Consider the following 16,685-nt stretch of genomic DNA (forward strand, 5'->3'; position numbering starts at 1 on the left):
GTCCCAGTACTCTGAATGTACCCTGGTCTCATTTCACTTTGCAGGCTAGATATGCAGAGCCATTCATTCAACACCAATGACCCTGAAATCCTGCAGGTCCAACATGGAACCAAACTTTGCCAGCCCAGATAGATTTCGACAGGCTGAGAGGTTCAGCAGGGCACCAGGTACCTGGCTCCCACCGAGAGTAAATTTATGGACTGGGCACCACTTGAGCCCCTCAGAGAAAGTGGGGTGAGGATAAAGCTAGTAAAAGCGTGGTGTCCTGCAAAATATGACTGCACCAATCCCAGGTGAAGGATATTCAACTGTAGGGACATTTATAGATAATATGTCTTACAAGGAATCTGAGCCCCAAAACAGATGGGGCAAATGTCTCTGCTGCTGCCACATTACAGGTGTCCCAGATCTGAACAGCAGATGGCCTCACAAGACAATTCATTTTAAGCACCATCCACCTTGCTAAAACTCTGAGTTGCAAAGCAGCAAATATCTCAGTCTGGAGACAAACCCCATAACAGATAGGATCTGTGTAACCCATAGAGCAGTGGTCCCCAAACTTTACAGCTTCGCTCCACCCCTTAACCCGTCTACACCTCCCCCCAAGAGCCAGGGCTGGGAGTGGGGCTGGGGCTCCTGGTAGGGGGAAGGGACACAGACAGGGGTAATAAGGGGGCTGGAGCCCGGGGCCTCAGCCAGAGACACAGCTGCAGCCGGGAGGAGGGCTGAGGCTGGGGGCAAGGCTGGGTGTGGAGCTGGGAGCCAGGGCCAGAGCCAGGGCTGCAGCTGGGGTTGGGGCCGGAGCAGAGCTATGAGCAGAGTGGGGCTGAGTGGCACTCCCTCCCCGCCCCCTCCACACTCTGTGGGGGACATGCCCCACAGGTTGGGGAACTCTGACACAGAGAATGGGAAATGTCCCAGGGGGCCATGCACCTCCCTAGCTCACCTCTGTTCTTTCAGAATGCAGAGTGCAAAGAGGAGACCAGAATAAATTATGAATGACAGCACACTACAGCTGCTCTCCCAAAACAGATCACATCAGCTAGCTGTCTGATAGTGGTGTTCTCCTTATCTTTCACGATAAGATACCTGCTCCTCCTCACTCCCAACTTACCTATCCTCCACTTCAGGGTGTCTGCCACCTTTACCCCATTCCTTCCAAACCATCTATTTCAGGGTGCCTGCTGCCTCCCCAGGACCTCTTACCCACAGTACAGAGCCTGCTGCCTTCAGGGCACAAAGCTCTCCACCTACACATGCTAACAGATGAGCAAATCTGTACAGAGTTCTTTACATGTGCTACAGAAAACCCCAGTCTCTTGCTGCGTCATCTCAGGGAAAATCCCACCCACTCAGCTATTTTATCCTTCCCTTTCTGGCTGAGATCCTTCCCTCATCCCCAAGGCCATGAGTTGTCAATTTCTTCCCTACACAGCTTCAGGCCTTTGAATTCTCTATTCTTAATACAGCAAGGCAGGAGTTGTTAATCTAGCTAATGCCCTGTGATATGGACTGGGTAATTGACTCATGGCTCTGACCCAAAACCTTTCACGTATGTACTAGTGACGTCACCCCAAACCTGTACTCCTTGATGCTCATTCATATGGCCTCGATGTCTGGCTTCAAACTCTGCTCCAACTGTGCTAGTTTATTACAAGGTTTTGCCCACCCACCAGCATAAATGGTTTTGAAACTGCAATGCAGTCTAGGAAGGAACACAGTGCAGGGTGTAGTTTCTAGAACTATTTCTAACACTGGTAGCCAAAATGTTTTTAACACAGTAACACACTCCTGCCTCCACCTCTCTACACATTTCTTCCTAGCATTCCATAAGTACTCCCTTTGTATCCGGCTCGCCCTCCCAATATGGAGTGCACTCCAAGAGCAGTTTGTAAATTCCACAGGGACTCTTATCACTGTGCAATTTTGAAATGCTTTTGAATCTCGAAGGAAATATTTCACCAGCATCTACAGAATCAGCTCCCTCACCCCAGTGAAAAACCTCGATACAAAACTGACACTCTGGGCCCATATGCACAAGCTACCCCAGTCTCAGCCCATAACTACTTCCCTTCCCCAAGTCATGCTGAAAGTTAGTCTGTTCTAAGTTTGGTGCCTGAAACCTCCAGAATGAGCAAGGAGCTTTATGCCAATATGAAAATGGGCCATTTGGTCTTGGTTACAGAATTTCAGAATTAATTCCCTGTGCCTGACAAGCTGTCTCCCTTAATCAGCCCAGCAAGTTCTTATTTCATTATCGCTTCATGAAATGGCAGGCAAGGCACCAGGTCAGATGGCCAGCAGAGACAAAAGGAGCTGCCACATTCGCAGCCAGCTTCTTTCTAGCATGTACATTAGAACCAGCCCCAAAGATACTTACTCAGCCAGGGTACTATGGGGTAAGCTTCTTGCCATGGTTAGCTGGTACCCAGGTATGTAATTTATTCACAAGATGAACAAGTTATTTTAGATGAGCATCAGGCAGTGCCAAAAGCTACCAACTAACAAGGTGGGGAACTAACCTTTCTGTGAAAGATACCAGTACAGAGTCAACCTCATTACTGGGCAGAGAAAAATACCCAGCACTCCTACAGGCCTTATGTGCTTGATCCAAGGACACAACAAGTGATGGCCTCCTGTCACTTGTAGGAAGAATTTGAATTTGGAAGACTTAATCCAGATTTGCCTCCCAAACTACCTGCAGAGCCAGGATGGAGTGCATGGCACCACAGAGAGAACTGTGGTGGAGACAGAAGAGTATGCAGAAAAGCTCTGAGAGCTGTGCGCAAGTGTAACTGCAGCTATAAGGGAAATACTAGCCAGAACTGGTACATTAATGTAACTGAAGTTACAGAGCCATTAGAGGGCACACATTATATAAAAAAGACTTGTTGAGGCCCTAGAACACATCAGATTTTCCTTCTTTTGATATCTGTTCTTGCACTGATAAATATTTATCTTGGTTTCCTCCTCCACCCGCCAATTCCAACAGTTTTCAGGAAAAAATAGATTATGAATCATTTCTGCAGAAGAGTATTGCCTCAAATTATAAAAACCAAGCTGAGAGAACACCTCAGCAACTTTGTAAACAGAACACCTTACATGGCATATCTAGCCATGTGGACAAATATCCTCTGACAATGGTCAGTTCTTCTCAGATCATGCACAAGTAGATGATTCTCCTTAGAGTGAGAATATCCAGTATTTTCTCACATAAATCAAATGTGTGCAAGAGTATCAGTGCAATTGCACATATGCACTTAATTTTAAAATATGATCCTGAAAGTCAGAAGAGTCAGCTCAAGGGCACTGGGCAGGTTCCAGTATCAAGCAGCAAGGACAGAAAGCGACATCAATGGCCAAGATCAACACAAACAGATCTGTCACTCTCTCTCCAGGATTGGATCATGCCACCAGAAACTTTAAACAAGGTCCAGGTGAAATGCTGGCTTTGAAAAAAATAAAACACACACAAGAGATCCCAGATCAATACCAAAAATCTAAGATCCCCCATTCTTTCTATTCCAAAGTAGATCTTAAATCAATGTCAGTACACATGTGCTCCTCACCTCCTCCACAGATACAGCAGGTCAGCCTTCTTCATTCATTGCATAACACAACATTCACTTTCCAAGTAAAAATAAGCCTCAGCCACTGCTCGTAGGGGAACATCCACTCACTACTGCTGCTCACCCCTCCTGCTCTTCCCAAAGCAGGGTCACTCAGATCATCTAAACATCACAAGGAAAGCACTAGAGAATGCATCTCTTCATCCAACAATTAATTCTGGTAAAATTGCCCATATGTTGACCTCTCTCAACTACCTCTCCCCCTGTTTCCTTACCAAGCCCAATTCTCCTTCCAGTCTTTGATTCTCTTCCATACCACTAGCTCCTTAATTACAGTTCTGCTGAGGAAAGTACTTTGGGGAAAAGTGGCTTAGCTGTAACTCAGCTTGGGCTGATGCTTGTCTTCCTCATGTTTCATGATCACCTCAGCAAATCAGCAAAAAGAAAAGGAGTACTAGGTTGCATCTGAAAGGTACCATCAGCTCCGCCTCCAAGCTCAAAGCAATCCCAGGATGTGCATGAAGAAGAGACACCACAGCAAGGCTTAACTCCCTGTTCCTTTCACAAGGCATCAGGGATATAGGCCACAAACTGGCTCATGGCAGTAAGAGGTCTGGGAAAAGACCTATAGCCAGAAAAGGGAATGTGTCATCCCACTAGCTATCACTCTCTGCAGGCAGACACAGTGAAGTTCCATGCATTTGTTAGGACCTCAGGCAATGGCTGCTACCAGGAAGTATGTTTGATGATAATACCTTTCTCTTATATGAGGGACTGAACCATCCAAAGTCAGGGTCCCGCAGAACCAACACTAAACAAGTTCTTCAGACCCTAGGGTTTCACCTACAAGAGACAGCCAAGTAAACCAGCTCCATATGAGAGGGGATATATAACTACTCTCCATTTTGCAACAAGGTGGGAGGGAAGAGAAAGGGAGAAGGGAAATGGGAGTGTGCTCCCCTTTCAAAACCACTAGCAAATTTTGATAGAGATTGGTTTCAGAGTAGCAGCCATGTTAGTCTGTATTCGCAAAAAGAAAAGGAATACTTGTGGCACCTTAGAGAGTAACAAATTTATTTGAGCATAAGCTTTCGTGAGCTACAGCTCACTTCATCGGATGCATTCCGATAAAGTGAGCTGTAGCTCACGAAAGCTTATGCTCAAATAAACTTGTTACTCTCTAAGGTGCCACAAGTACTCCTTTTCTTGATAGAGATTGCAAGCTATAGAATATCCCCTGACACACACACATACATACACTTAGAGTCTTGTGAAAAGTATTTGATAACATAATCCAAACCATTTTACTACAGAGAACTGAAATATGGGACCCATCTGTATCTGCAATGTTCATTGAAGAGGACAAAACCACAAGAGAAACCTTATAAGTTCTGCAAATAAATAGTATGCATCCACAGGAACAGATAGCAGCAGGACAGAACTAGAGATACCTTTTGTTAATCAACACACAATAAAGGACAAGTTCTGGGGACACCTCAGCCAAGAAAGCCAAAAGCCACACACTTTTTGCCCACCACAAAACACTAGAGAAGAAAAAACAGAAACCTGACAATGGCTGCAGGTACAGCAGCACAGCCAAATCTCAACGAAAGATCTAACTTCCAGAACAATGAAATAATCAATTTCACCTAAGCTCAAATAACGTAAATCACTTAAAAAAACTTTACAGTATAGCAATCATTAAGGACAGATACAAACTACAACAACCAGCTAGATAAGTGCAGAAGCCAAACAGAACCTTCTCACCAACAAATACTTCACTACAATGAGGTGAGCAAAATGCATGCAGACTTCCTCAAATGCAAAATCCGAGACCACAGATTGGAAACCAGAAGTGAGAGGTAATAAGTAAGGCTAAGCTTTTGAAATGGTTATTTTTAGTAAAAGTCATGGACAGATCACAGGCAATAAACAAAAATTCAAGGAAGCTGTAACCTGTCTGTGATTTTTGCTGCTGCGACTCCAAGGTTTTCCCTGCCACTGTGAAGGCTAGGAGCTGTGTGGTTCCCCCTCTGCCCACAGCAGCTGGAAGCTGCAGGGTGCCCACATTTCCCAAAGAGAAAACAGGACACCCCCAGCCGCTCACCCCAGGCGCTCCCCTCCCCTGCACGAGGCCGTCACCTGTCACTGGAACACTGCCAGGGCCCCACTGGCTGCCAGCTCCAGTCCCACAGTCCCTGGGGCTGAAGCAGAGAATGTCTCTGAGGTCTCTGGATGATTCCCTGACTTCCATGACATAAGTGTAGCCTTAGTAATAAGGCATCAAAGAAACACAAAGGAACAACCAAGTTTCCCATGGGATACAGAATAGCTCGAAATTATTTCCTGCTCCACTGCAGACTCACTTCCTCGAATAATCAGAAATTACTTCTAATCCAAGGACAGAGGGGAGTATCTGTGCATAATGCTAGACACTTGACCCAATGACCCCACCCTCTCCCAACCTGAGGGATAACAGGCCCACAAACCCGCTAGGTCAGGGGTTCTCAAACTGGGGGTTGGGACCCCTCAGGGGGTCACAAGGTTATTACATGGGGGGTCACGAGATGTCAGCCTCCACCCCAAACCCTGCTTTGCCTCCAGCATTTATAATGGTCTTAAATATATTTAAAAGTGTTTTTAATGTTTAAGCAGGGGTTGCACTCAGAGACTTGCTATTTGAAAGGGGTCACCAGTAAAAAAAGTTTGAGAACCACTGCACTAGGGAGTCAGGAACAAACACTAAACGCAAAAAAGAAAAGGAGGACTTGTGGCACCTTAGAGACCAACAAATTTATTTGAGCATAAGCTTTCGTGAGCTACAGCTCACCGGGAAACCTCACCCTGGCCAGAGGCTTAACGTACTGGGGAATCAGACAGTAAAAATACTGGGAAGGCCTGAGCTGGGCGGACCACTTGCTGTATCCCCATCCCTCAGCGGGTGCAGGGCTCCATGTCCTCGCACTTCGGCAGCCGCTGCCAAGCCTCCCATGCCGCTCTGGCCGGACTGCTCTGCCCCCCCGGACCGGGGCTCCCCGGGAGCGAGGCGCACTGGCGGGGCTCCGTAACAGGGCTACCAGGCGCTGCCTCTCCAGGCGCGCGCACAACCCCACCCCCGCCGGGGGTCGCTGCGTCTCGCAGGCTCCAGGCCGCCCTGACTCGAGGCCCGAGGCGAGTCGGGGGGTTTCCCGAGCCCCCGCCAGGGCTCCCCGGGACCGGGCTCAGCCCCTGGCTCACAGGCCTGAAGGGAGACAGTTACCGAAGCCTGCGGGCAGCAGTTCCGAGTCTGGGCCCTGGTCGTGCGCGCGGCCGGCGCGGGCTCCCGCTGCCCCCGCCTCCGAGCCGGTGGGCGGAAGTGATAGTTCCTCGCGGGCAGGCCAGCGGTGACGAGCGAGGCGGGCGCCGGAAGCTGCCGGGCCGGGCCGGGCCGAGTAGGAGGCGGACGAGGACGAGGAGCAGGATGGCGAGTAGTGGTCGGCGGCGCCGCCCTGCTCCCCGGGCGCGGGGATGGGAGTTGTGGGGCGTGGGGGTGGCCGCGCCTGATGTCCCGAGTCTCGGGGGTTTCTGTACGCGAGCGGCAGGGGTCCCGCGCGGCGGGGTGGTTATGTGGAGGGGGTAGGGGAGATGGGTTTGGGGAGCGGAGTCACGGGGGAGGCAGGTTTGCGAGGTGTCTGTTTTTTCTCCTCTCCTCTCCTCTCACAATGTTTCCTTGCAGGGGAAACAAAAGAAAGCGAGGAAATACGCCATCGTGAAACGCATGATCAACCTTCGAGACCAGCGCATGTGAGCCTCGCAGCAATGGGGTGTGGGGACAGCTTATCGGGGACCCATTCATAGTACTGGAGATTTAGCTACAGAGAAACTTGGGTTCCCTCTAGTCAATCTCTGAAGGCTAATGCAGGATGAGTTTGGGTTGAATGTTCTCTAGTGTCTTGTCCCATTTTCAGGATCCCGAGTGATTGCTTTCCCTTCCTGCTTTAGAAGATGTTTTCCCACTTTTATCCATTTCACTGTCAAGGAGTCTTCCTGGGAGCTAACCTAAATAATTTCATAATTTCAGTCCAAACTTTCTAGTTTTACTCCCTTGTATCTTTCTTAGCTGTTCCTTTTTCCCCTTTGTTTTTACATCATTAAGGCATTTTTGTTTTAGTATTCTATCCATTGTTGTCCCCCGTCTTCCCCCCACACACACACACACACTCCATACTGACAAACTTGTGAGTGTCACACAAAAACGTAATTTATTTTTTGTTGCTTTAGCAAACAGACGGAGCGAGCAAAATCCAATGTGAAAAAGAAGGATGATCCCAGTGCAATCAAGGAAAGAGAGGTGTAAGTACCTAAGGAACTGCACTCTGCCTTGCATCTGGGAGAGTGGAGATGCCCTCTGCCTTGCCTTGCACTTGGGAGCAGAGGAGAGGCAGCTCTGGGCAGTTGCAAGAATATTTTCCCTGTCTCTTTCACTTAGAGGAGCGTTCTAAAGATTGTAGGAACTTGCACCCCACCCCCAGCCTGAACTTTTTGATGTGTATACTATGGGAAAGGGGGAGTGGGCTCTCAGAAGAAAGAGAGATGGAGGTGGGCTGCTTGGTAATTGCCACCATCTTTCTCTCCAGGCATTATCTCAAAACTGCTCCGGCTGGGCATGTTTCCTAGCAGATCTGTCCAGGTCATAGGACTTAATGCATTGGTGGTGTCAGTTTAAAGTAACTGATTTGAATTGTTTCTTTTCTGACAGCCCTCAGCACCCTTCCTGTTTGTTCTTCCAGTATAACATGCAGTTGGGCCCACCCTATTATATTCTGATTGATACAAACTTCATCAACTTCTCCATTAAAGCCAAGTTGGACCTGGTGCAGTCAATGATGGACTGTCTCTATGCCAAGTGTGAGTGTCTGTTCCCGTTAGAGTTTCTCCTGAAACAGCATGATGCCCTGGTATGGTGAGGTCTGCTCTTGCCTACAACAATCCCTCACTCTGCCACAAACACTTTGCAGGCCACATAGCACTAGCTTAAGGTAACAAAAGTCCAGTTAAAAGGATTTATGCTGCTGGCCAAGTATAGGGGCCAAGGTTCAGTGAACCTGGGATTCTTGATCCACATTAACCTTAGAACTCTATGCAGTTAATAATCAGATGAGTCTTAAATACTGATCTTGACAAAATAAAAAAATAAAAACAAAAATTTTAAACCCCAAATTCCTTCAAAAGATCAACAAACTTAACAAGATATGGCCAACTAGTTGCTAGGTTGCTTTGCATTTCATCCTTCTCCTCCCCCTTCATGAGTTTTTTGTATGTTTAATTAAACTGTAAGCAATTCAGGGCAGAGATCTTGATAGTTTATCTTAATATTTTCTGTAGAGCACATTGTCATAGCTAAGTACTGTAAGATAAGAGCTAATACAGTTTTGGCACTATAGAGGTAATAACTAATATTAATAATAATCTGTTCATGCAGGTATCCCCTGTATCACAGATTGTGTAATGGCTGAAATTGAGAAGCTAGGGCAGAAGTATCGTGTGGCACTAAGGTAGGTGCAAGACACTCAACTCTGTTCCTCAGTCCATCTGTCTACTTGGCTGCTTCAGACACATCGCTGACTAGATTGTTTACTATAGAACTTTTTATCACTTAATCACAACCATTATGGTTGAATTTTAAATAGGCATGGGGAAGTGGAAAGTTCTGTTCCCAAAGCTTGGGCAGAAAGTCTTGCAAAAGCTTCTCTTCTTGGCCTACCAATTCCTGCACAATGTAAGCTTTTATTTAAAAAATGTCTGGTCATTATGGTGCAAGTCATAGCTCCAGTTTATGTACAGTCATTGTGAGCAAGACTGGCCAAAACTCCCAGAAAAGATATTAACAGTTCATTCACAGAAGGCCTGCTACAATGAAGGCAGCAATCCAGTCTGAATTAAATTGGAGAAATCCACCATGAGAAAAACATTTGACTCTATATACGCCAATTTGTCCATCATCCTGGACAGTTCTGCTTCTCAAGACCACATGGATCTTCTGGAGGAGGATGATAAAACCACCTTTGCCACGATTGCAAGCCATATTTTTAAAAAAATCTTTATCCAAATCAGCCATGTTTATAATGAGAGCTCTGCCACTGGCACTCTGTTCCTCTTCCTTTGTGCTTGTTCCTTCTGCAGTGGGTAACCTGTTGAGAAGAGGGCATTTAGGAGTCCCTACACTGAGGACAAAAGTTGTTTATAAAGTCCTGTGAGGTCACCCGTAGTAGTCTTGCTGGCTGCACTGTGTTCTTGCACTGAGAGCTCTTAAATCAACTTGATCTCTTTTAATATCAGGAGATGATACAAAGAAACTGATTTTCATCATGACAGGAGAAAAGATGATTCTGGCCTCCGCTTGCACCAGCTGGATCCTTGATGTTCCAACTGTAACTCTGAATTTCCCAACTTATGTCAATTTAAATGATCACACTGACAATGAGGCATTCATTTATACTTCTTGCATCTTATGTTAAAAAATGCATCTTCATATTTCTGTAAACTTGTGGTATTTGCTAGCATAATTGTTGAGAAACTTCTCCAGGGTTTCCAGAGCTTTGTGCATCAGCACAGCAAAAAAGAAATGTTTGTGACTTTCCACTACAACATCCATACTGCAGAGGATTTTTAAATCATTCCGGTTCTTATAATTAATTCATATTTCTTCCACCATATCAAAGACACCTGCCGGCATTAAGGTGTGGGTCTGGAACAAGTTTTGAGTGAATCCTTAAAGATTTCTTTTTCAATCTACAAATCTCTTATCTGTGCAACATATTTTTTTATACTTTAAATTGAAGCAAACTTTCCAAAATAACATTTTCCTGCAGCTGAGAATAAGTAGGAGAGAAACCTCTGTCCAAAGGAGGAGGGGTGTCTCTAGGTTGTTGGTTTTTTTTTTTTTGTTTGTTTGTTTTTTCAAAATTAGTTCATGTTTTCAGGGATTTATCAGCTGAGTTCCATCTCAGTCCTATAGCAGCATAATAATGTGAACTGGTAATCCTAGAATCAGGGTATTGGCCTGCAATTAGATTCATAGTTCCATTGTCTATACAACATTAGTCCAAGTCAGATAACTAATTTTCCTCTGCTTTGTCAATCAGTCATAGTTATTCACTTCCATTCTTGACCTAATATGTAGTATTGCAGTGGAGCTAGTAAAGAGCTGCTGTGTTCCACCCTCAAGAGGGCTCTCTTTTAATGGTGGGTGAAGTTATTTCTGCATATAGCTTGTAAAGCACTTTGAGATGAGGTGCTAAAGGGAAATATGATCCCTGCCCCTGATATCTATGTAGTGATTCCATCTACATAGACAATCAAGGCAAGCGTGTTATTCTAAATGTCTTAATGCCCTTCCCTCAGCTACTGAATGATTATGCAAGTCTGTGATAGAACCAGGCAGCCCTCGCCATGGATTCAACCTGCAAGTATGTGGCCTACATCTTCTAACTGACCAGAGCTGTAAAAAGGGGTGTCACAAAGACCCCACTTACAGTCACTATCAGCACATCTAAATCGATTTGAGCTTTACCCAAAGATGGCTTGGAAGACCAAAACCAGGAGGCTGGACTGTTGGATCAGTCACAAGAAGACATTGGCTATGTTTGAGGCTTGTTCTTGCCACCTGGACATGATACTGAGGTTCTGTAGGGGAATTGTCCAAAGAACAGACATTTCTAATTACCGTTTTCCGTTTTGTATAGAACCCGGATTCTGATTGTGCTCTCTGGGGGCTACTGCAATAAATACTAAGTAATACATAAACAACGATAATTAGCCACAATGTTTGTTAATCCAACTTGTGCTTTTTGACCTTTCTTGCTCCTCATTTGAAATTGGCCTGAAGAGGTTTTAACCCCCTGGTCTTGGCTGTGGTCTTGAGATTTGGAAATTGCCCAGAATGGAAGAGGGGTTGTTCCTACTTCCTCACCCTGGAATTATCTGAAGATGCCTCTGTATAGATCGCAAAAAGAAAAGGAGTACTTGTGGCACCTTAGAGACTAACAAATTTATTAGAGCATAAGCTTTCGTGAGCTACAGTGAGCTGTAGCTCACGAAAGCTTATGCTCTAATAAATTTGTTAGTCTCTAAGGTGCCACAAGTACTCCTTTTCTTTTTGCGAATACAGACTAACACGGCTGCTACTCTGAAATCTGTATAGATCGTGTCCTCAGTACTCATCCTAATGACATCTTTTATGACCCCACAGGATAGCCAAGGACCCGCGATTTGAACGCCTGCCTTGCACACACAAAGGGACCTATGCAGATGACTGCTTGGTTCAGAGGGTCACTCAGGTACCTCCTATTCCAAGGATTACTCTTCTGCATTGTTGGCATGAAAACTTGCTGAACTCCTGTAGGCAATAATGACCTATAAAATCTGAGACCTTCTGAGAAACTGTGGGAGCCAGTCAAAGTTCCTCTAGTCCAGTATCCAATCTCTAATATTACTTGCTTCAAATGAAGATATAACATCCCCATCATGCACCTCATTGTGCAATTCTATCTGAAGGAATACGTATGGGATGGGAAATTCTTTTCTGAATACTCCAGCTGGCAGGCCAGTAGCTTTAGTAGCAATAAAGATGATAATACCAATCTCCTATATAATGTTTTTTTTTTCAGTAGATTTCAAAGCACTTTACAAAGGAGGTCAATATCACTGTCCCCATTTTACAGATTGGGAAACTAAGGGACATAGAGGCAAAGGGACTTACCCAAGGTCACCCAGCAGGCCAGGGCAGACCCAAGAATAGAACCCAGGTACTTGAGTTCCAGTCCAACATTCTATCTATTAGGCAACACTGCCTCCCATCCGTAAATCACCTAGACACTATGATGAGAAGAAGAGCACAGCTAATCTGTAGTAGGACTTTGTATGAATAAGAATAGCATCTTGTCCTAGTAATGTCCAATTCTTTTAGAATTCGTGCCCCAGCGTTATGACTAAGTGAACAGAATCATTTGTTTGGCCTTCTTTCCACTGGGCTGGATCACTGTTAGAGTCTGACATGCCTCCCTTTCTTGCAGCACAAGTGTTACATAGTGGCCACAGTGGACAGAGACCTTAAGCGGAGAATCCGGAAGATTCCTGGAGTCCCTATCATGTATATTTCCAACCACAGGTGGGAGACCTCTCTAGCAGGACACAACACTGACTTTGACAATAGCTGTCTTAGCAGTTTATTCCCAAACATGTTTGGTCTTTCTGTCTATCTTAGGGTTTTCTATAGTGCCTGTAACTGTAGTGTCATTGAGTCTTTATAAACGGAAGTGGTATGACCGCCTATGTGAAGAAAGGACTGTACACTGTTGTAACAGGAGTACCTAGTAGTCTAAGTTTGGAATGCCATTTCCATTACTAACAATTTCATTCAGTTGCTCATAATTTGGAAGAATAATTTCCTTAGGGTCAGTTTTCATTGTTTGATCTCAGCCAAGAAGTGGCTTGCTTATTTATTTTTAATTCTGAAGAATCAGCAAAATGTACTCAGAAGTTCCTTGAGAAGTAGGGTTTTTTCACGTCTGTCACAAATTTAGTGTACACAAGTAAGTGGCTGACCCAGTTTCTGATGTAAAACAAAACAACTTTGAAAGAAATTGATTTAGTGACTTGGAAGTAGTGAATTTTTCCAAGCATGTGTTGTTTGGGGCTGCTTGCTTAATCTAAAGTTACTTTAAACATTTCAGGAGCTGTAATCTGCTTTAATATAATCTAAATTTGCAAGGATTTGCAACAATCCCAGCCTTCCTAAAGTGTTTATAAGGACCTAGAGAAAGAGGCCTTTATTTACCTTTGTAGGGCACCTTCAATATTTTAATATGATCTTCTGCATGAAATACAACAGTTGTATCTTTCATACCCGCTGTTAAATAGAGGCGGGAAGAGAAAATGAGGTATGGGCAGAGAAGAGGATGTTTTCAGGTGGGATTTGAAATGGGGAAGGGGGGCAAGGGAGGGAGAGGCTATTCCAGATCGTAAGGGCAGCGAGAAAGCTTTTGTACTAGTAGTGGGAAGATTTTATGAAGAGAAGAGGAGTCTGGTAATATGTGATAGGGGAGCAGTGTGTCAAGATTGGCTGAGGCAAGTCCACAAAGTGTCTTAATTGATCCATAACTGGAATGTAGCTTTGTATATTTCTCTCACAAAGTGTCTCCTGCTGTCATACTTTTGTGCCCTTGAATGCAGCTTGGGTGACTAATATAGCAGCTCTTTGAAGTGCTCTGCTCTCCATGCTGCTCTGCTATAGGGCTGAAAGGAGTAATGTTACTTATTATGTAAGACCTTGGTCTGAAGCTGTTTTCCTCCCACTGCAGTGATAAGTTTTCTGAGGTGCCTGTGCCCCAATCGATAGGTCTTGAGGAGCTTCGTAATGCTGGAACACTGGTGGGGACGTCTCCAAGTCTCTTTCCAGTTCCAGTACTGCCAATCTTTGCCCTCCTTGGGTATTCAAGCTGCAGGTCAAAATGCCATGAAGCTGCTTGTTGTGGGCCTGAATGCATTAGGCTCCTCTCCACATTTGCTGCGTGCTGAAGGGGAAGATGGCAAGGCACTTACTGGAGGAGACTGCTTTCCAAGCAGGATGTTCTATACTCACATTTTTTTTTTCTTTGTTGCCTTCAGGTATAACATTGAGAGGATGCCAGATGATTATGGAGCCCCTCGATTCTAACCCATTGCTACAGATGTTCCCAGCACATCCTGCTACCAAGTGCCAGGACCCTAAACCCAGTTAGAGGGCTCCTCTGTTTCTATTCCCCCCCTTCCCTCCCTCTGCTGGGATTGCTCCCAGGCCTGCAGATGACACGGGACTGATTTCTTAGGCCTTCGCTTTGCAGCTGTGGTCTTCTAATGAAAAGTTGTTTTGGATCTGTCTACCTTTATTCACCCTTGCTCTGCCTAAACCCGTTTGTCACATCAGCATGTGTGGGAGGGGATACTAGGACCCAGAGAGTGCATCTACCTATCTTTCTCCTCATTCTGTAGGTGGGGTATTTACAGAAAGGGTCAAGGAAGAATCCAGCAACAGCACAGAATGGAAACAAAAGTTCCTAGAAACTGGAATTGCAGTTCAGTCTGAAAAACTGTTGCCTGCAGCAGGACATGCATTTCTCAGGCACAGCTGAAGTCTGCCCCACACTTTGAATTTCATTATCCGAATGGTGGGGTATCAGCAAAATTATGAAGCCATGGCAGTGGATATACCTCATGTGGAGATAGAGGCTCTGGAAGAAAATCAACATAAGAAGCTGGGTTGTGGGGACCTAAATAGACTCTACCATCCCACCTTCCAAATCCCTGACTAAGTAGATTCTGTGTGTTTTGGGTCTGAACAAAGCTGACAAAGTTCTCCTCTCTCCTCCACATAAGAACATGGGGGCCAATGTTACTGAGGTCAAATCTCCCATCAAGTTTCAAATTAAGAAGATGCTTTGTCTAGATGTGACTGTCAAGCATTAGGATAAACTAACTTAAAATATTCACTTGTCATCAACTTCTTGGGGTCCTTGCTGAAGGAAAAACTGGCAAGCATGACCGTTGATGAGAGCGCCATAGGCAAACTGCAGCATCTCTACTAAACGGGCAATAATAAAGGTGTTCAGTCTCTATTTGGAATTAGTCAGCTTTTCTTCAACTACTATATCATCAGCATAATGAATTAAACATGATAGTGTCTTACTTGCATTCCCGAAACTCTGCATGTCTTCATGTGTTTCCTCCCATTTCCTGCTTGATGCAGGCACTATTCCACAATATACTCATAGCTGGGCACAGGGCACTTCTTCTGAGCATTCTACCCTTCTCTCGCTGGGAGTGGTTGGGGCAGAGGAGAAAAGGTGCCAAACTGATGCAGCACTTACTGTTAAGCCCCTTACTGAGCTCTAGGGCCCTGCTTAGGCTGGCAGCCCGCACTGATTGTTGTATAGACAGAGCCCTGTTGAAAAACAAAGATGAGTCCCCATTCAGCCCTCATGTGGATTGGGCTAACTCCCATAGACTTCATTAGCAATTGCAGTAGTTTTTTACTAAGTTGGTCATAAATGCAGTAGCTTTAAAATAATAAAAAATCTGCACCATTTTGGTTAAAATGGCATTAAAAGCCCTGAGGTTAGGGGCTTGAATGGCTCATGTAGATTTCAAATGTTTTAATCAAGTGCTGGCTCTGGAACTGTCTTTAAAAATCCCTTTCATAGTGATCTGTCAGAAGGGTTGCGGAAGATTCACACTATCTGCTCGATGCAGCCAAAACTATCAGATCCACAACTCTATCATCTCTATTAGAATGGTATGTGTAATTGTTATGAAACTTTTTCCCCTCTCATGAATGTACGTATAATCTTTTGCCTCACATGTCCAAGTCCATGAAGCAGAGACTAGACATGTAAGGCTTTGATCCATCACCACATCTTTCCCCTGACACACGTAAATTTATCCCATTTACAATTATGCTTTGTTTTGTGTTCATTAAGCTGATTGATAATGTAAAGCACAGTAGATAAAAGACTCCATGTTCTCTGCAGTAAGCTGGACCTACATTTTATTGCAAGGTCCCTGTAGTAGGTGGCACAATAAAGAATTCTGCAAGCAGCTTCAGATAAATGTTAAAAAGGAGTTTTTATTTAAAAAAAAAAGTCAGTATGCCCTGTTACATTCCTATTCAGTTTAGTTTATCCTCCCAATTTTGATTTCAATTTTTTTTTTTACTGATACTACCTAACCACATTGTAGCAGTTGTCTGGGGAAAAGTTGGGGATGGCAGTAGCTGGGTGTAGGACAGTTGGGACTTTTGGTAGCTCGGGAAGTGTGAAGACATTTTGGAATTGTGGGATAAACACACTAGCTGGATGTTTCTACTAAAATTATGAGTGGTGAAATAGTTAACGGTGGGGTTGAAATTGTCACCTTTAAATTACAGAGTGAAACACCCTTTGGAATGAATGGGGGTAACTCCATTGTTATTGTTTTAGGCTCTCTGCAGACTCAGGAAGACATCACTGTCTTATATAAGACAGTGATGTCTTCCTGAGTCTGCAGAGTTAAACTGGGTTCATAATTCACAACTATGAGGGCTAGCAACATATTTTTCTTAAA

General features: G+C 44.7%; 2 protein-coding genes and 1 pseudogene across 6 annotated transcripts in view; 2 read left to right on the forward strand and 1 right to left on the reverse strand.

Moving 5' to 3' along the window:
- Positions 1 to 6,949, reverse strand: part of AREL1 (apoptosis resistant E3 ubiquitin protein ligase 1) — a 29,868-nt gene extending 22,919 nt beyond the window's left edge. Inside the window, exon 1 of one of the 4 annotated variants that reach the window (XM_043516177.1) lies at positions 6,829 to 6,949. The gene's annotated coding sequence lies outside the window, so the exon portion shown is untranslated. The remainder of the gene's footprint in view (positions 1 to 6,828) is intronic. The other 3 variants (XM_038404957.2, XM_038404960.2, XM_038404959.2) reach the window with 3 other exon arrangements.
- FCF1 (FCF1 rRNA-processing protein) lies at positions 6,498 to 15,199 on the forward strand. 2 transcript variants are annotated; one of them, XM_038404964.2, is made up of 8 exons: positions 6,498 to 7,032; positions 7,285 to 7,352; positions 7,830 to 7,901; positions 8,308 to 8,456; positions 9,031 to 9,103; positions 11,800 to 11,887; positions 12,623 to 12,717; positions 14,217 to 15,199. In XM_038404964.2, the coding sequence occupies exons 1-8, from the start codon at positions 6,523 to 6,525 to the stop codon at positions 14,263 to 14,265; spliced, it is 1,104 nt and encodes a 367-aa protein (XP_038260892.2). In that variant the 5' UTR covers positions 6,498 to 6,522; the 3' UTR covers positions 14,266 to 15,199. The 2 variants fall into 2 exon arrangements, with proteins under 2 accessions (XP_038260892.2, XP_038260891.1); XM_038404963.2 differs by having other exon boundaries at positions 7,032 to 7,135.
- On the forward strand, positions 14,279 to 15,199 carry LOC119857329 (annotated as a pseudogene).
- Positions 15,200 to 16,685: the final 1,486 nt, after the last annotated feature.

The sequence above is a fragment of the Dermochelys coriacea genome, chromosome 6 (assembly GCF_009764565.3).
Source record: "Dermochelys coriacea isolate rDerCor1 chromosome 6, rDerCor1.pri.v4, whole genome shotgun sequence".
Taxonomy (NCBI): Eukaryota; Metazoa; Chordata; order Testudines; family Dermochelyidae; genus Dermochelys; species Dermochelys coriacea.